The sequence below is a fragment of the Xiphophorus couchianus genome, chromosome 13 (genome assembly GCF_001444195.1).
Source record: "Xiphophorus couchianus chromosome 13, X_couchianus-1.0, whole genome shotgun sequence".
NCBI classification, from domain to species: domain Eukaryota; kingdom Metazoa; phylum Chordata; class Actinopteri; order Cyprinodontiformes; family Poeciliidae; genus Xiphophorus; species Xiphophorus couchianus.
The window spans coordinates 15,931,383-15,951,133 of NC_040240.1; the positions used below are offsets into that span (position 1 = coordinate 15,931,383).

The 19,751-nt window shown below is 38.8% G+C and overlaps 2 protein-coding genes across 3 annotated transcripts; both read right to left on the bottom strand.

The window, feature by feature from the left end:
• Positions 1-4,971: 4,971 nt before the first annotated feature.
• On the bottom strand, positions 4,972-8,435 carry s100s (S100 calcium binding protein S). Of its 2 annotated transcripts, XM_028036036.1 has the most exons (4): positions 7,978-8,435; positions 6,310-6,356; positions 5,937-6,090; positions 4,972-5,726 (listed from the first exon to the last, which is right to left on the bottom strand). In XM_028036036.1, the coding sequence occupies exons 2-4, from the start codon at positions 6,321-6,323 to the stop codon at positions 5,544-5,546; spliced, it is 351 nt and encodes a 116-aa protein (XP_027891837.1). In that variant the 5' UTR covers positions 6,324-6,356; positions 7,978-8,435; the 3' UTR covers positions 4,972-5,543. The 2 variants fall into 2 exon arrangements, with proteins under 2 accessions (XP_027891837.1, XP_027891838.1); XM_028036037.1 differs by lacking the exon at positions 6,310-6,356 and having other exon boundaries at positions 7,978-8,433.
• Positions 8,436-9,526: 1,091 nt separating this feature from the next.
• s100u (S100 calcium binding protein U) lies at positions 9,527-18,231 on the bottom strand. Its single transcript, XM_028036035.1, has 3 exons — positions 18,075-18,231; positions 14,433-14,563; positions 9,527-13,468 (listed from the first exon to the last, which is right to left on the bottom strand). Exons 2-3 carry the CDS (start codon positions 14,550-14,552, stop codon positions 12,938-12,940), a joined length of 651 nt encoding a protein of 216 aa, XP_027891836.1. The 5' UTR covers positions 14,553-14,563; positions 18,075-18,231; the 3' UTR covers positions 9,527-12,937.
• Positions 18,232-19,751: the final 1,520 nt, after the last annotated feature.

The window sequence follows — 19,751 nt, forward strand, 5'->3', positions numbered from 1 at the left end:
TCATCTTTTTTACATCGGCAGAGCTTAAAAGTATCACATATATGCCCCAAAACTTCTTGATTATCTCCAAGCTTATTGTAAAAAATATTCAACAGTGAAGCTTTTTAGAAGCGGTGCGTCAGATTATATCCATCAAAATCGAGTATTTTAGAAAAACAACATTATATTGGCAGTGAAATGCAGTGATGGTAGCATTGTCGTCTCGGCTACGTTGCTGCTTCAGGACATGGAGGACTTGGCAAAATTAAAAGAACCATGGATTTTGCTTCTGTCGAACTAATTTCCGGCCATCAGTTCAAATTCTGAAACTCAAGCAAATCAGTGAATAATAATCTCAAGCACACTAGCAAAACACTTTCCTATGGCTTTTCAGTGGCCTAGTCAAAGTTCAGACTTAAATCTAATGAAGAATCACTGACAAAACCTTAAATAGTGGTGCTGTAATGAAAAAAAAAAAAAAGGTGGCTAAAAATTCCTGTAAAAAAACAGTTATTGGGTCTGGGGATTAATTACTTTTTACGTTAACAAATTAAATGATGAATAAAAACTGCTTTAGTATTATCTTGGTGCAATATTAATATTTATTTTACAATCTGAAGCATTTTAAATGCAAAAATTGAATAAATCCGTAAGGGAGGAAATATGTTTCTACTGTACATGTTTATTTCATGTTGGTTTTCAATGCGGTATTTCAACTTCTCACACTTATCCTGCACATATCTGCCACATGTGGTGCAGATGCTGAGAAGACTGATTGTTTTTGGCATAAGGGACATATGGAGTTATGACTTTAGGATCATTCGTCCGCAGTTGGGAGACAGCTGGCATTTAAACACTGCCTGTTGTCTGAACATTTTTGCTCAGTGTGGAAACAATCTGTTGATCCTTTTGAAGGTGACAGCAGATTATTACAGAGGCTGTAAATGATTATAGCATGGAAAAATGCGGTTCTCTATTCGGTTCTCTTCAGAGTCACAGCAGGGTTAACATTTTTGGACACTGCTTCGGATCGGGAACCTGTCAGCGGGCTGCGCACACTAAAAACATTCAAACAAATCTATCAGAGGACACCTTTGGAGAACGCAGATGGCCGAGGAATGAGAGCGGATCGGGTAAGCCCCGCCCAGAGGACAACTGGCTGACCTGGAGTCAGTTTCTCAATGTTGCTGAAGGCAAAAAAAAGTTGTTTGAGATTAACAGTGTACACCCAGATATGAAGAAATCCCTCCGGCTGATAGGATCTGTTTCAGCTGTTTCACATTTGGCCCTTTGTCTTAGTTTCAGTCTGAGCAATAAAAGCCAAAGTGGTGAAGGAGGACGTGCAAATCTACTGATGTGCATCATGCATGAGGGACAGAGAGCTGCTTGTTATAACAGCAACTCCAGCATTCCTCTGTGATTTTATCCCCCCGCTTTCCAAGCTATGCACTTCAGTAATGCACTTCACAATCTGGATCCCCTCCCAGTCTTTGCTGTCCTTTATTCACACCATACTGACACAGGCATGCACACACATCCTCTCACATATCACGCCCGCTTTCTGTTTTCTCTTTTCTCTCAGCTCCCAAAGGAGTTTTCTATGCAGATTCAAGTCAAACATCTGGGTCAGCTTAGATCTAGCAGAACAAGACTTGCAGGATATTGTTGGCAGGATGTGATGTGTGAGCTGAAGCAGTTTACTCTGTGGGAATCCCCAACAAAAAGACACACACACACAGAGTGAAGAGCACGCTCACACACCAACACACACTCACTGCTGACATCCTAACTGCTCGATCTCATATCCAGGTGCCACAACTCATTCCAGACACTTTAATGCACACGTATGAGGCGTAGCTTTTCCAAGCACAACCCGTTTCTCAAATGTTGGGGTGCTGTTTAAATCTCTGTGTTGCATCACATCTTCTTGTTGAGTGTTTTCTCAAGGGAAAGGGGAAAAAAAAATATTCTCATGCAGCACTAAACAAAAGTCTTAAGCAATCTTTAGTTTCCTTGTATTTTGCTTCGAGCCATTTTCAGAGAAAAATGTTGTTTGAAAGACATAAAATAGAATTTTAGCAGCAAAAGAGTGATTTCCAAAACAATGTCCAATTATGTGCCATAAATGTTTATTATGTCCAATAAACTGCATAAACTATCATAGTAACAACTTTTCCGTTTAAGTTATGTTAAAGCTTTACAGCTCATAGCTGGTATATTTATTTTTCTTAATAATTTGAGTAATATGTGAAAAGAAACAAGTAGGGCACACATACCATGCAAGATGAAAAAAGTGCTAACAAAATAAAAGAATAAAGAATTTTATAAACTTTCCTTCTAGGAAATTATTTATAAGCACTAGCTGGGAGACCTACCAGACTAGCACCCTGTCTAGAAATTTAAAAGCTCTCTGTGACTTGCCGAATCTGCCTGTAAGTGACCACAATAATGCGTGGAAAGCTTCTTCAGTTCGTGTTAAAGAAAACTTTTGCATGAGAGGTGAAACGTCTTCAAGAAAAGTCCAGTTACCTTCTCACGTTGTTTCCTAATTGGCTGCGATTCCAGCGTCTTTCTGATGTAAAGATATAAACATCATCGACCCCATTTGTCCAAAAGGTGGGTCAGAAGCAAATATCTTATATTTTACATATTACACAGCTTCAGTGACTGGAAGCAGCTGAAAGTCTCACTTTATATGTAATCAATAATTAGGGTTACAGTAATCTAACATTAGAAATGTTACAGAGGAGAGAATTTTTAGATACAACAATTAGTTAAATTACATTTTGTTTGGTATAAAGAAATTTCTTCAAGATAATACATGTAAAGCTTGAAGGAAAGAAGGTACAGATACATGATCTGGGGTTTTTTTTGGCTTAGATGGGAAGAATAAACATTTTGTTGAGGCAACTAATTTTTATATATATAAACATGTTGGAGCAAAGTCTGGAGAGAGTGACTTAGATTAAATTAAAAGAAGTGATCTTTCCCCTTCAGTTACTTTCTGGGAAAGGACATAAAAAAACCAATTGTTTTTGCCTCAGAAACTTTATGCTCACAAATAACACCCACGGCCACCATAACAGTCACAATACTGACTCCACTCGTTATATTTGCCATAGCTGTGGTTTGATCTGTGTTGTGTAATCATTCCTTCAGCTTTAGGTTTTGAACTGAGTGATAATTCTGGAGCAATAAGTGTTACCAGCAGAAAGAGTTGTTTTTTTGGTGGTTGAGGAGAAATCTGGATACTTGTTCCCATAAAAAAGGTCTTTGTCACGCTCTGCGTTCCTTGGCAGCAAATCATTTTCCATCCAGGTTGATGGCTTTCAGTTTCACAGATGTGTTGCAGTGAAGGCTCTGCTGGTGTCAGAAAGGGGTTTATGGAATTAATTATCTGCTTTGAAAGCAATAAAAAGCAGATAATTATGATTCAGGGTTTTCTGTCTCTAAAATACAAAGACATTTGACCTTTAAGGACTTTTATCCCAAGCCATTAACCTGCTGTGGACAGCCTCTCAACCCACAGCCATGGTCAGGAACAAGAACATTAGGAAAAAATGACCAGGAGCTCTTGATCACTAAATATTACTTCTCTAATCTTATTTAAAAAAGAAGCGGTGGCGCTTTAGATCAGATACAATACATTTTTGAATTTCCAGTTTCATCATCTTAATGGGGCCAAAGCCCACCCTCAGCTCTTATTTTTTCACTTTTCTTAAGCTTTTAATACTATCCAGTCACATAATTTATCTGATAAGCTTCTTAACCAGTTGATTTTAGTCCTCATGGTGTGAAAGTCAGTGGATATTTTTCTTATTAGCTGAACGCTTCTACTGGTTCTCCTCAGTATTTGAAGAGGTGTTCTAAATAATAGCTTGCTGTTACAACAAAAAGCTCCTTTTTTATTAATTTTTAATGCTTCATCTGAAAGTATTGCTTTGTTTATTATTTCTTGGTATGCTAATCTGTCTGGTTGAAGTGTCTGGTAAGATTTTGAAGAGTACTTACGTCCAGTTCTACAACAGGCAGATGGTGAGGAACCTCTGTTGCATTATGATTAGACTATCCTCAATTTAACAAAAATATATATAAAGTTCCCACAGTAAAGACCGAAAAGTCCATATTTAGGAGCTGCGTCCTTCGAATGCTGCGTTTACAAGCCGCTTACGTCATAGCAATGCGACGAAGACTCCTTCTTCTTGAAATGTATTAGCGGTTGGAAGAAAAAACAACAACGAAGAATCCCCCAAGCGCGGCCCATGAATGTTGTTTTTCCCTCCAGATTTGATGAACAGGTCTGGTGTATGCTCCGTGGAACAGCATGTCCCAAGAAGCATTGCGGGCCAAACGTGAGATTTTGGTTTTTGTAATAATGGCGGATGAAGTAGGGGGGAAAAAACCCCAACAAAACAAAAAACAACAGCTTTAAATATAAGTATATTAAAATCTGGCTGTACAAAAATAAAAACGTTTATTATTTACATTTTTAAGTAATCAAAATGGATCAATTTAATAATGTAATCAATAAAAGGGATTAAATAAGAGTTTAAAAAAATATTCTGCCATATTTCGAACTGAGCTTTATGGTTGCTAAGCAACAGGGTAAACGTCGAGGTCAGGGCGGGAATAAATCTGAAGATAGGCCGTTCAATTTTACAACCTCTCACCAGGAAGAAGGTACGACGGGGTTTTCGAAGGATAAAGCCCCAAAATTTGAACACACAAGCCGACAGCGTTGCCAACATTGTGTTTTGTTGATGCTGTTTGATAAAACTGGGGCTATTTTGTGTTTTTTCTGACATAATGCATGTGTGGTTTGAAGAGCGGAGCTGCTGCAAATCAATTTTGTATTGCGCAAAATAAAAGTTACTAACCATTCCTGTATCAAAATAAATTTTTGTTGTTGATTTACCTTTTCTAAAATCAGAGAAAATAATAATACATTTAGAGAATCAGCATTTTTGGAAAAATCAGACACCACGTCATCCATGTTGGTTAAATGCAACGTTTAATATTTTGAAGCACTGGTTATTTCCATAAAAGATTAAAAAATAGGTGCAACATCACCTATCTTTCAACTCTGAGTACATACAATGATATAATGATCTGAAACGTTATATATTCATATATATGTTCACAGATACTCCATTGTGCAAGAAAGGATCAAACATTCATCTCCAGTCTGGTACCTTCTCATAACCTCCCCTACTGTAAAACTCGGATGAGTCTGAGCTGAAACGTGATGAAATAAACCCTGATGTGTACATTAAGTCTCTCGCTGCGCTGAGAGGAACTTGATCCGGATTAGTTGTGGTATGAATAACATTTGCATGGGGGAAAACAGCACTCCCACTGAATTCCTCATGTTCTGTGAACCCCATAAACTGAGCGCCGGACATCTCCTCTCATATGGGTTTGTAGTATTTAGAAATTGCGTAAGACAAAAAGTGGAAAAAAAAGCCATCAGTTTTACAGGCCTTTCCCCCTCCTTCTCCTTCTCCTTTCCTTTGTCGTTGTTGTCCTCCTCCTCCTGTTTTTACTCCGGCCTCTCTTGCACAGTTTCAATCTTTCTTCCCCGCCCCGTCTTTCCCCTTGTCTTCCGGTTTTGAATCCAGGAAGAAGTCGTTGCAGGCCACTGTGAGGGCGCCCATCAGGATGATGAACTCTGTGAAGTCCACCTCGCCGTCGTTGTTGGCGTCCAGGTCGTTCATCACCTTCTCCACGGCTTCGTTGTCTTTGGAGTTCTGTTAGAGACAGACAGAGTTTATAACATTAACTTAAAAAAATTTTTTTTATATGTGTGTGCAGGATTACAAAACTGCACAGACTTGTCAAAACTTGCACATGAGAGTGTCAATGTGCATACCTCTACTTGTGTCACACATGTTTGCAAATGCACTCTTATCTTTTTCTTCACAACCACATATTTATCCTGTGAGAAACTCCACACTTACCCCTAGGTAACTCCCCAGTTCCTCCGTCAGCAGCTCCTTCAGCTCACCCCTGCTCAGGGTGTACTTATCGCCCTCCTTCCCCGAATATTTGTGGAAGGTTTTTATGAGCATCTGCATGGCACTCTCCAGGTTGGAACTGGGCTCCTTGGACATGCTGGAAGGTGGGGGGTGAAGTAGAAATCATTAAACTCTTGGATTAAATGCCCGCTCCAGCCTCTGCTTACATGTGTGGCCACATGGCAATCAGAGGTGAAGCAACCTCAAAGATGAAATGACGGAGGGACAGGTAGACTGACGGATAGGAGGAGTGTGTGGTCACATTTTGGAATAAAGCTTCGGAGAAGCTTTACTTTTGCTGAACAATCTTACACACATTGTGTCCGGCATCTTGGAGCGTCTTGTGCTGGACTCGTGGGGAGACTGTGCACACACAGACACAGATAAGTCACTGTCAATAATGTAAAGCTGGGACGTTTGAATCCAAGCAACTGATGCATGCCATTAGTCTGGTTATCTCTCTTGTAGATTGCTCTGGTAATGCATCTAACGCTAAAGTAAAACACGTCTCCGATGTGATACCTAACACTTACATAGAGAAACTAAGGAGGCGAGTAACCCGAGGTGCCTGTGCAGAGTCTACCAAGCCATTCCCATAGATGCAATCATTAAGGTGACCTAAAAAATATGGTTAAATTAGCTCTACATGGCAACTAAACTCTTAGCATCCGTGTGCAGAATGTTTTGATACATATTCTCAAGTATTTATGTCTCATAATATTGTTAAAAAAATAGGCTATAACGTTACCAAAAGAGATAATTAAGCTCTTAAAATATTTGTGAATAATTTCAACCCTGCAACTTCAAGCATCTCATTATTTATACGAATGTTTCTCAAGCATTTGTGAGTAACGTAAAGTAACGTAATAAAGTTACCAAAAGAGACAATTAAGATCTTGACATTTTTGTGCAGAATTTTGTCTACTGTCAACTGCATCATTTCTGATGCAACTTAGTTGCAAATATTTACATCATATAACCAACTTAACAGTTGCACAAACATTCTTGTATGTAATCATAATTTCAGCATGATGCCAACAAATATGTCACTTTTAACGTTAATTTGGTCGAGTATGTGTATTCTGTTTTACACATCTTCCATAGAAATGCAGAAAATAGCTATTTAAAGGCCTACATGTACAGAAAGAGTAGTTTTCTATAGGCTGAAAGAACAAAATGACTGCCTTCTTTTCCTGCAGCCTTGGTTTGGGAGTTTTGATAATTTTTTATTGAAATATGTTGGCTGAAGTTTTTTTTGCGCAGTAGCTAAAAGGGACCTACGAGAAACACACAATAGTTCTTTAGCCAAGTTTTTGTGAAGTATGAAGTATCCAGGCTTTAACTCTATTCTTTGTACCTCGAGTATAGCAAAAGTATTTCTCCTATGGGGTACATAAACATATAATCTGTAAAATATATATTTTGTAATAAATACATGACAAAAGGCTAAAAAAAATAAGAGAAAATCAGCAGATTTTTTTTCAAAATATTCAAACTGTTATATGTTTTGAAATTAGGATTTTCTTATAATTATCTCTTGCATTAAGCTGCTGCCAGTTACTGGTTATTAGGTCTGATTAAGGTGCTGAGGGTTCAACACAAGGTTGGCTATGTGGAAAATCTATATGGTCAGCCGTCTCACTAGCTGACACCATACAATAGATGCAGATACTATCTGTAACGCAACACCGGACCTTCTGACAATGGACATACACTTAATGATGAAGAAGTTTAAGCTGAGGGATGCAACCAGGTTGGTAATTTGCCATGGAAATGTTTCGGAGGACATATTGAGGTATAAACTGGTATAACTTGTTTTATCTATCAGTTTGCTGTCATTCTCCTCTTGTCTGTTCTCTCACAAACCCCATCTGGACCTGTTCAGTTATCTACTTCAGCTGCATTGAATAGTTTGCAAGAAACCCTCTTATCAGCTGCAGAGGAGAAAGTCAAGAAAAGCAGAATGTCTCTGTGTCGGTCTTACCTGAGTGCTGATGGAGGGCCTCCTTTGTCTTTAAAGAGCAGCAGGGGACAGAGCCAAAGCAGAGATGGATGGGGAGAGAGTCTGCCAGTGGCTTAAATATCACCTGCTCCTCTCCTCCCTCCTCCTCCCGCTCCCCTAAACTTTATCTCCCCCTTTGGACCTGAAGGTGTCCTTCCTCCCTTCTCCCATTCCACTCGGTTAAAAAAGATGGCAGAATATCCCTTGAACAACCATTTATGTTATCTATTGGGATCTTCTGCGATTAAACATCACAAAGTATTGCATAATTGTGGAGTGGAAAGACAAGAAACAAAGGTCTTTCGAAATATTTTACATGTAAAATTCGGCAAAATATTGCATACATTTTTTATTCACCTCTGTTTTTCCTGATGCCCCTGATTCAAACTCAGGCAGAATTGGGAGAAAATCTCAACTGGACGGGTCATTCGGACCCTGCAGGGTTATAATAGTTTGGGATTTTTTTTTGTTAAATCCCAAAAAGTCACATTTTATTGTGACTTTTTGTTTGTCTAATTAAGTTAGTTTTGATTAGTTTTTAGAGCGTGTTAGCTATTTTCTATTAGTCATTATTAGTTAACTATTGTTTAGTTTTAGTTGCTTTTTTATTAGTTACATTAGAAGTTTTAGTTTTTCATACTTTGGTTAATTTTTAAAAGGTCAAAGTGTTGCATTGTGATGATTTGTACATCAATTGGGTAATAAAGACTCAACAAAATTTGTATTATTTGATAAAAGAAAATCATTCCTGCCCACAACTATCGCCATCTACAACAACTTTGAAGATATTTTTTTTTATTAATATGAGTTACAACAACATTTATTTTCCCTTTGGAAACTGTAAAGTATTTCTGAATTTGAATCTGAAGAAAAGGATTTCCATGTTTTACCCTGGGAATTAAATATTGAGATTGATTTGCAGTGTTAGTTTGCTACACAGTAAATATGGAAATACATCAATATTTTGTATTTTATTCAACAATTTTTGGGGGCATTTTTGGGAAAAAAAAAGGTAAACTTTGTAGATTAATAGCTCTTGCTTTGACAGATTCTCCCACCAGGAGGCCCTACGGCCCTCTTGGCTGAATCTATTATTCATTTTCTTCTTGCAAGACTTTCATTTTAGGTGTGTTTCTTGTTTTACAACCTAACCTTGCTTTAAACTTCAGCACAAAGTCATGTCTGACTTGTTAGTGTGATTCTTGGTCTTCATGTTCCTGTTTTTTCACCAATATTCCCAAACAAACCGCTGAGGCCTTCACAAAGCAGCTGGATTCATAATGAGATTAAATAACATGCAGGCAGAGTCTATTTACTAATTAGATGACTTCAGAATGCAGTTGGTTGCACTGCATTTCAGTAAACGATAGAGTAAACAGAGCTGAATGTAGAGTTTGAAAACCAGGGAACTTTTATGTTTAACTTCTTGGGTTAGCTTTACATTGTGTTTGTATATTAAATGAAATCTCACTAAAATATTGACGTTAGTGTTGGTAGCTGAAGTGTGAATGAACACGCCACACATTGAAAATATGTTACGGTCACAGTTTTATTCTATTTTAGCCAGTATGTAGATTATAAGAAACAAAAAAAAAACAAAAACTAAACGATACAGCGTTACGTATGAAATAAGAGAACAGTAAAGCTCACTGGACATGACAGTGGACTGATGTGAGTCCTTCTGCCAAACACACACACACACATACACACTCCTAGAAAATAAACAAGGTAAGGCCTGCACGGCATCCTGGGAAACATCCCACTATCCCAACCATTTTGACCCCAGTAGCCATAAAGTCACATTTGTATATTTATATACACTTGCTGATCCAGTTTGGGGATTAATAACTTTAATATTCATCTGCTATATCTGAGAATGAATGAGATTTATTATGTGGCAATGCAAACACTCCCGGCTGCGCTCCAGTTCCAGTATGTTTCTATAATCATTTAAAAGCTGAGTGGACTTTTGCTATGGGACACAAAAATAAAACTGCATTATAAATAGTTAAAAGGGTGATGGCTTCAAATGAAGAATATTGATTATAAATCATCTCCCAGAAGATGTTGAGTCTAAGTGTGCTCACATTAGGCTGGAGTCCAGTGGTTGTGCAATTTGGTAAACCACCTTATGTACCTTAACCGAGCTGTCACAGGCCCTTATGAGGTGGTGCAGGACACGGATCAGTCCCAAAAAGTACCAACATGCATTAAAGAAAGGAAGACATTTCAATAAAGATGTTATAATAAAACCACCAAAAAAGTCCAGGAAGTTTGTTAGAGGCAGCAGGAAGCAACTGTGAGTGTAAAAGTTGCACCGAGTTAGTGTAAATGAGAGTATTTACAATGGGAGTGCCTCAGTGAGGCAAGGTGATCACATGATCTGTGCTTATTTATCTTTCTCATTTTCACTTGGCACTTGAGTGAAGTGCTGCCTGCTCTGATAGGGAACAATGTATAATGTTTTAGTAGTGTGTGGAGGAGCAACAAGCTGCAGAAATACAACAATTTGACAGAATTTGGTACTTTGGCAAGTAATCGCTGCAGTGGTTAAATGATGAGTTAATAAATTTTAAAGTTAGATGTAAAGAAGAAAGAAAAACTTGAATAGCAGTGGAAATAATTGTGAAATGGCTTATAGGACAAAAGGTAATATGATACACTCAGTGTTGTTCCTTGATTTAAAGAGGCACAACCACCGGCAGGGATGATGCGCAACCCCTTATCCAGGATTACTTTCATGCAATTGTTTGCGTCTTTGGGCGTGTCACTCGTGAAATCCCTAATCCAGTAATTTCCCAAGGCCTAATGCCCTCAGGATCCAGTTGCAGGTCAAACAGGGTGTTCAAAAGGTACAAGGGTGTGACCGACAAAACATAAGAACAAACAGCTGGAGTTCGAACCAACAACACAGTTTAGAAAATAAAGGTCAGGCTGTAGCATTGCTAAGTGTTTGAAGAAGCAGGTCACTATAAACCTGCTGCGGCTTCATAACAAGATATCTAAGATTTCCAATAAGATGAGTTTTTAGGCTCCTTGGTGGTTTGTTGCAGTCGTTTTTCTTTCCACACATATCGGGGGGGATAAAGTTGCAGAAGCACCTTTTCTGACCTGGCCTGCTAATTCCCAGCCCACTCCCACAGGACTATTCTGGGCTCCCTTTTTGACCTTATTGGTCCTTTAGGTGTAGATTCCCTCTCAGTGACTTAATTATTTAACCGAAGGTCACACCCAACGCTCCAGTTCCCAGTTAATGTCGGAGTCTGAGTTAAGGGAACACACTGAAGGCAACAGACAAAGAAAAAGTGAGGAAGAAGAAATTTGGCAATGAGAAAACAATTAAGATAAGTATGCAGAACTTTAACAAATTAGTTTGTTTATTGTGTTGTTAAATTAGCCACATCACCAACTTAGAGAAAAAATACAAAAAAGTGATTTAAGTGCATCCAATAAAGGAATATTTGGACATGTTTACAGGGACAAATTGGACAAAAACAAAGTCAAAATTGAGATAACCAACTTAGCTGCAACGTAGTAAAAAAAATATGTGGAATTTGTGTACAATTCATATAATGGGATTTAAAGCACCAGAACATAAAACAGACTATTATCTAGCAAAGGAGATAATATATAATATTATAATATTGCAGATATGCTGGATTTTAAGCCAGGTTTGGTGAGAAGTACATGAATTTTCAGACAAAAATTCCAACATCAAGAGAAATTTTTCAATTCCTGCTTAAATTGAAACACCAAAATGCCTATTTCAAAGTACAAATGCTCCAACACACCCTGCTAACAGAGGACTGAAGCAATGGCTCTGCCTCAACATTCATATTAATCTAATAAGCTAACAATTAAAATTTAGGGTGTATGTTTGTTTGTGGTGAAGTGAAATTAACTAAATAGGGATATTCCTGTTGATATGTGATTTTATTAAAACTCAAAACTTTCACCTTCCAAGTAAAATTAAATGTGACATTAGCCCATGCGAGAAGTGGAAAGTAGCTATTTTGTATCCGTCTTTCTACTTCTGCTGCATGTATAAGCTAACTTTACAATCTTGTTTGTATCTTTCAATTTAGTGTCTGTCAAGCTGCTGAATATTTAAAAAGCATATTTAAGTGCACCAAATACAGAAATATTTTCAAATTGAACAACAATAATATACTATCAGGTTATAGAAGTAGCTAAACTAGCATGGAACAACAGCTATCCTTACTGTTAGCTTCAGAAGCTAACATAAAATTGTGTTTGTATGGAATAAAAACAAAAGTTCACAATGTAATCAGTAAGATTTACTGGTGCCTGTTAATTTTATTATCATTATTATTATTTTTAATGTTAAATTTGATCAGAATCAAGCATTTGGTAAGTTCATTTGACGCAAATTTTTGTTAGCAAGTTTCCAAAATGTCCCGTTATTCCTTTAAGTCACACGTGCCTGGCAAAGTGATTGCTGCCAAAGTTTTACAAAAGAACCGTTTTGCTCTACTGTTAGTGGAAAAGTGACAGAAAGTGAAAAATTCCCAGATAGACAATGCATGGCTGGATGAAAGGCCTTTTGATTGTAGTGGTAAGTTAAGATATTTCAGTCAAGTGTGCAGGAAAATCATAGTTTCCAGGGAATCTTTCACATGGATACTGCATGCACATTAAAGTAGACAACTGCATGCTGTCATAGTACACCATCATAATGAGGTAAATGTGCTATATAGTGGGATGCACATCCTGTACATATAAACATAGTGGTAAAAGTAGTACAAAGCTACTGTCATGTACATAATCATATATATAGAATAGTGTTTCTGTTGTGTTTAAACTGTTGTATTTTAATGTATATAAAAATAGTGGCTTTCCAAATTATTTTGGAATTAATGTTACGTTTCTCTGCAGGGTTGATTTCTGTAGTGTGATTTTGGTTGAAGGAGTGGATTGTCCCCTATGAAGACGCCTCTTCTGTCTTCTTCGCTACATCCTCCTCAGCAGCAGCAGGCGACTTCTCTGTTGGCTCCTCCGCTTTTGGTGTTTCCTTAGCTTTTTCTGGCTCCTTCTCTGTAGCTTTTACCTCAGCCTCTGCCGACGCTGCTGCTTCCACCGTAGCTGCCTCTGCCTTGGTTTCCCCCTCTGCCTTTGCTTCTACCTTTACCTCAGGGTTTGCGCCCGCTTTTGCTTCTACCTTTGCCTCAGCAGTTGGTTCTGCCTTTGTTTCGTCGTTTTCTTTTGGTTTTGGTTCCTCCTTTGGCTCTGCGTTCTCTTTTGGTTGCTCTTCTGTGCTGTCAGGGGCGCTTTGCACCACTGGTTGGGATGCATTGTTTTCTGCAGGTTCCTCTTTGCTGAGGACACGCTGCTCACTGAGCGAGCAGGCCAGGTAGCCTATTAGCTTCATGTATTCCTCAAAGCCAACCTTGCCGTCAGAGTCAGAGTCTAGTCCCTGGCTCATAGTGTTGATTGCTTCCTTGCTGTCTGCACCCTACAAGTTGGACATACACAACCACAAGTCAGTCAACAGTAATAGTGAGCAAAAGAAGCCAATACTCTTGACTAACGCTTAACAGTCATAATATAGGCTACCTTCACATAGTAGGTAAATGCAACCCAAGTTTGCTTTTGTGCCGCTTTTTCAACCTTTATCTGGCTTTTCCATAGCAGTCTGAACGACCCAATTCCGATCTTTTCAAATCCTTAAAAATCCAATTTGTGCCACTTCCATGTTTGGTGCTAATTTGGATACATATCTGACTCTTTTTAAAGCATTTGTCTGAACGGTCATGCCGCATTTTATCCAGGTTTTACGTCATTGATGTGAAACATGCGTCATTCAGCACCAGAACAAGCCAGACATGGTAAATCTGGACGTAAACGACGACTGAAAATTAGGATTATAAACTTATGAATGACGTTTGTGGCTCTGAAGCGCATCACATCACAATCCCACCACTTCACATGTAAACAAGCTTTCCTACAGAAGTTGCAGTCAATGCTCCACAAAAGGTTGTTCCATTGTTTTTACTTTCTTTTCATCATCCTGCTTCGTGTTGTTGATCTTGTGACGGTAATGTTGGCTCATTGCTGAATAAACTTTAAAATCGACCCATAAACGGCTCCTTCCATGCTGTGTGACGTCAACAGTCTTTGTCTGTGCATGCAGGCCACTTTGGGGTTGTAAACCGTTCACACAAAATCCTCATTGCAATCGGGTTTAATTAGCAGGATAAACAACCACGCCACAAAAAGAGAAAAAGAATCAAGCTTCAAGACCTCCTGTGTGAACGTAGCCTTAGTTATTTTTGGAACATTTTCTGAGACTCATCCACTACTTTCACACAACAATTTGACTAATATTCACAAAATACAACTTAGAAGTGGTGAGTCTCACAAAAACTATCGTTATGAATCGGTTTTATAACAAACTGTTCAAAGACGTTTGCTCTGACCGAAAGGATGTTGCCGAGCTGGGATGAGACGAGGGTTTGAAACTCTTTCTTTCCTAGACTCTCTTTTCCTTTGGATGACTTCAGGAAGGTTTTCACCACGGCCTGGATGGCACCCTCCATGACTCCGCTGTCTGGGATACAAGAAGACACATTCATTAGGGAAACAGATTAGATTAATGTCTATCCATCTTTCAGTCCGTTTGTGTATAACGTTTGATCTGAAACTTTTTAAACCTTTCAAAACTCCCAACAGGAACTAAAACGCAAACGGTAAAACCAGGCATAAGTTCTGGTGCAACTCATGTGGTGCTCTACCAATCAAAAACTGGATGTGCGATTGACCAAAACAAACAGCTACCAGTTAAAAGTTTGAAAACCAGTAGGATTGACCAGTGACCAGACTAACAAATACCAATAAGAGCTTATTTTTCTCTGCATTTTCAACTGAGCTGTGTGTGAAACATTTAATGAGACGATCATCCGAAGTTCAATAAACTGTTTATATGCGAGGCGGCCATGTTGTATTTTGAGGATACAGTTAAGAAAACCAAACAAGCAAACAAAAAGAAAACTTTTTCCCAGTCTTAGAATTTCGATTTTGGGCATTTTTTTTTTTTTACATTTTCCAATGTCTGCCTTGAATTTTTCAACTTTAAGTTATAATTTGAACACAAGCAGTGCAGTGCAAATGGATAAGAATTTTATTTTTCTCTTTTATTTTGTGACAAAAAACTTGCTGTACAACTTTCTGTTTTAAAATATCTGTTAAAATACCTTGAAGACCAAGAAGACACTTTTCTGAAATCATTTGGGAACCACGTATTTAGATAAATATTGAGTTTTAAGTCATATTTTTTTCAGACGCTACATGTTCTGAGAAAACTGAAACCAAGGATCCCTGCAAAGTTTTTCGTTTCAGTTGTCAGACTCCTGAGCTGCGGTTGGGGTCGAACAGTGACGCGAGATAGGTGGAAAAGGTGAGAGGGAGTCTGAGAGACGAGCTGTGATGGACAATGGCGGCTCTGATCTTTGATAGGCCATCTGATCTTTCTAAACTACCAGGTAAGCTTGGATTACCAGAGGGATTACCTAGTCCTTGTCTGCCCTTCTGTCTCTTTCCCTCTCTGTCTTCCTGTCCGATCCTCATCGTACTCCAACCCTGCCTCCGATGCACAGATAATCTTCGCGTGTTGCACAGACTGAAACTAGCCAGTAAAGGTGATTGCGGGAATTCCTCTCATTGCTCTCTGCGGAGATCACTTAGACAGGAATTTACGGGCCATACCTCCGAGCTCGCTTTGCCCCGGAGCACAGAGAAGACGTTCATTGGAGGCAAACACGCTTGGCAGTCAGTTTCGGTATTCAAATGCTGCAAAGCAAATAAACAGCGCGGGGAGAGACTGTTGACTCTTTGTTTTAAGCACGCATAGACAGCATATTGACATCTACGTTCCTGGTGTGCATGTCAGGCTGAAAGACAAGCAGTTTCCAAAGCGCACATTAAATATTACCAGTTAGTGACGTTACGCCGATAGAATGACAAGGACCTATGAGCTGTCCAATCTAACATTTCACTTCTCTCTTTTAGGTATTTTTAAAAAAATGTTTAACACCAGCTCACTAACCATCAGCCACCATTTAGAGTCTCCAGTGTGACCCATCAATTACACGGTTCACTAGTGAGCCAACACCAGTGCTTGCCTCTTTAATTTTTTTATTAATGTAATTTAATAAATTGCCATGTCAAGTTTACTCGTTTGGTCCGGCAAAAACATCTTATCCTTACAGAAAAATTGTTTATCTGCCATCACTGGTGGCCATGCTAACTAGCTTTAGCATGGCCACCAGTAGTATAGTAGCTGAAACAAGAGAGTGGAATGAGCAGCGCTACAGGGAGCGGTGATTGACAGCAATAAGACTCTCCTTCTGACTCTGGCTGGTTGCTTCTATTTAGCACTAGGAGGATTGGATTTTTTTTCACAGATTATCTGTCTTATACAAGATATAATAGCAGACAGTTTCGACAAATATGTAGAAAACATTTATACATTTTTTCTAAAAGTTACATACTGTTGCTTTAATAAGGTTTATAATATTATTTGCCAAAACAACAACAACAACAGCCCCCTCTCCCCCCAGAAACATATGATATACATAAACATAAATTAGAAACAACCATTTTGTGTTTTGTTACTGTGACTTTTCATCTTTGAGGCAGGGCTGCCACGTACTAACAAATTTTGAAGCTGTAATATCTGTAAAGTATTGAAATATTGGTTATGATTAACTCTCTTGTGCCAGTCTTTTCAATCATCAAGGTGCCTCCTACTCTCCTGGAGCTTATGAAACTTACTAAAATCTACGTGAGTTTTAGTATGGGGGCTGACAGAGGGAGAATATAGTCAATGAAATATGTCAAACATATCACTAAATATTGTATCCAAGCTGCCTTTTACAGTTACAAGCTTCTACAGCATCCAAGAAAGCTTACGCCTTAGGCCGACTTTGCAAATTGGACACAGAAAAAAAATGACCAAGGGCTCAAGAGTATATACATAAGAGCTGCGTGACCACTCCTAGTTGTCAAAGTAATCCAAACACTTAAAGTGATCCTGAGCTCAGCTGGGACTTTAGGGGACTTCTTCCTGTGCCTGACACGCCCTTCCAGCCCTGAGTACACAGGGCCCTTAACTGACGGCTCGTATCCACACACACCGTTGTTCCGACACTGCTGGGTACTTTCTATGAACAAGTATAGATAAACATATTCCCCACATAAAAAAAAGCATCCAATTCAGTTTATTCAATGTCATTCATCTTCTCCTTCAAGAAAACCCCCCCAGAGCCAAACACAACAGCACAAATAATTAAACACAAAGTCCTACAACCGAGAGTTTCGCCTTTCGCCGCAGAGACCCAAAGAGGGGATTGAGTGTTGCGTTTCAAAAAGAAGAAAAACAACGGGTGAACGTGATACGGTCCATGCGCAGAGTAATGACAATACTGCCGCTGGTGTGGCATGAAATATTAACAGAGGAACAAGTCGGGCTGTGGCTATAAACAGCGGGAAGAGTCGCTGTCTCCCACCTAAGTAAAATCCACGCATCCAGACCCGTGGGTGTGCGTAAGGACTCATGATTAACGAGACGGATTGGTTTAACAACTTAAAAAAAATAAGAGAGAAAACTGGATACAAGTTGTTGCTCTCGGCTTCCTGGTCAATAAAAGCAGGACGTAAAAGTTGCGCGTTTCATTCACGAACACCCGTGGGGTGTGTTAGGTTCACCTGGATTTTGCAGCTGATCACTCAGTTCAAATCTATATTAAAGTGTCTTCAAGTGAATCTGATACGGGTGTAAGCGCAGTGAGAAATAATAAAAAAAAAACACGGCAAATATAAATTAAATAGTTGGACTTTTCTTTCTAGAAAAGCGCAACTTGAGCCCCAAAACTTTGTAGGACAGCAGCCAGTGAAACAGCGGGTCCTGCAGCCGGACAGGAGCAGGGAGCCTCTTGCGGGAGTTTATCGAAACGTGGCAACAGGAGAGAGAGAGAAAAAAAGAAAAAGTAAAGAAAAAAAAAAACGCCGCTTCCACGCAGGAAACACTTACAATAAACCAAAAGGAAAACATCCAAACTCACCGTTTGCCGTCTGCGGGAGAAGATAACTGTGTAAAATGTGCGCCAAAAGTGACTTTCGGAGCTGTCCTCCGCCTTTTTTCTGCGCTGCTTTGAGCCCTGCGGACTTGCCAAACTAGTAGGACTGCAGAATCTCTTCCGTGATTTGGGCTCGTTTCCCCCCCCCTCCCCCCTGTCCTTAAAAGTTTTCCCCCCCTTCACAAGTCAAAGGGCGTGTACCTGGGAGAGTGGGAAGGGAGAGCAGAGGAGTGGAAGACAGCGACCCTGACAAGCAGGGAAGGAGATGAAAATACAAGCAAAACATAAAAAAATAAAAATACACTGAAAGTTGTTTTTTCTTATTTCATTATTTAGACGTTTCAGGTTATTGTTCAGCTGATAAGCCAGCTGTTCCGCGTCATGCGTGATTTCCTCATTTTGCGGCTTGCAGCAGCTTCATCTGCTGGGACGGAGAGGCCGGGCGGGTGTGATGACTTCATTTTCATTTCGCTTTTTAAATGAACTTTAAAACGCAAATTATTAAGCCACAACCCAAAACTTTAATTTGTTTTTAAGTTATGAGAATGCATTTCAAAACGCATGAAACGATTAACTGCGTTAAAGCAGAACTGAAATGCAGATTTTGATCTGAGGGCAGTTTTTTTTTCTTTCACATTTGTTGGTTTAAGAAATAAAACACATTTTTATCACATCAGATCAACAAACATTAATGTGATTTATTAGGATTTTCTGATAGACCAACAGAAAGAAGCGGCAGTGCCAAAGGAGAATGATAAGCAGCTTTAAATCCAACTTAGAAATAAAAATCTGCTTTAAACTTCAAACCCTTTTAACTCTGATGCCCCTAAATAAAATTCAACACACCCACATACCTTTGTGTAGGCCATCTAATTAAGAGATCCTACCTATTCGTAGTTTAATCTGAATATAAATCCAGCTGATCTTTCAGATATTTAAGTAACATTAGTGAACAAACAGCTTTATGAAGACAGCAGTTTTATGCAGGGTTAGGTTATAAAACAATACGCCAAACTCTGGCTAATAATATTTCTGGCTATATTATCACATATAAAGGTAACAAAATAGGTTTTTAATATATATTTGCAAAGAATGTACAAAGTAGGAAATTGCTCATGTTGGAACAAGGAATATTGTTTTTGCAGTCCAACTTCTGTTGTTTTCTGGCCTTAAATAATAACATATACTGTACATTAGATCAAAGCATATTCATGAGTTAGAATGGCCTAGTCAAAGTCTAGACCTAAATTTGAGAATCTATACGTTTTGCTGATGCAGTTGGAGCAAAACAAGGAAGTACTGGTTCAGGGGAGCTGAGTACAGCTGCAATATAATACTTTTATGAATAAAACCCCCAAGAACCATGCATGCTCTGACTTTCTCGACAGAATAACCCGTCGTTTTGTGTTGGTCCATCATACTCCCCCCTCCGAAAAACACCTTAAAGTTTATGATTGTAACGTGAAAAATTGTAGAAAAGTTCAAGGGTCATGAACACTTTAAAAGAACCACTAGATTTCAAACAGCTGCTGTGAAAACACAGTGGCCAACTTTTAGTCAGCTTAGATTTTGAATACAAGCGGATGGAACAAACTCGAATATATTTTGTGTGGCCTTGTTGCCAGATTCTTTTACAACCATGTAAAAGATTTACATCTTCAG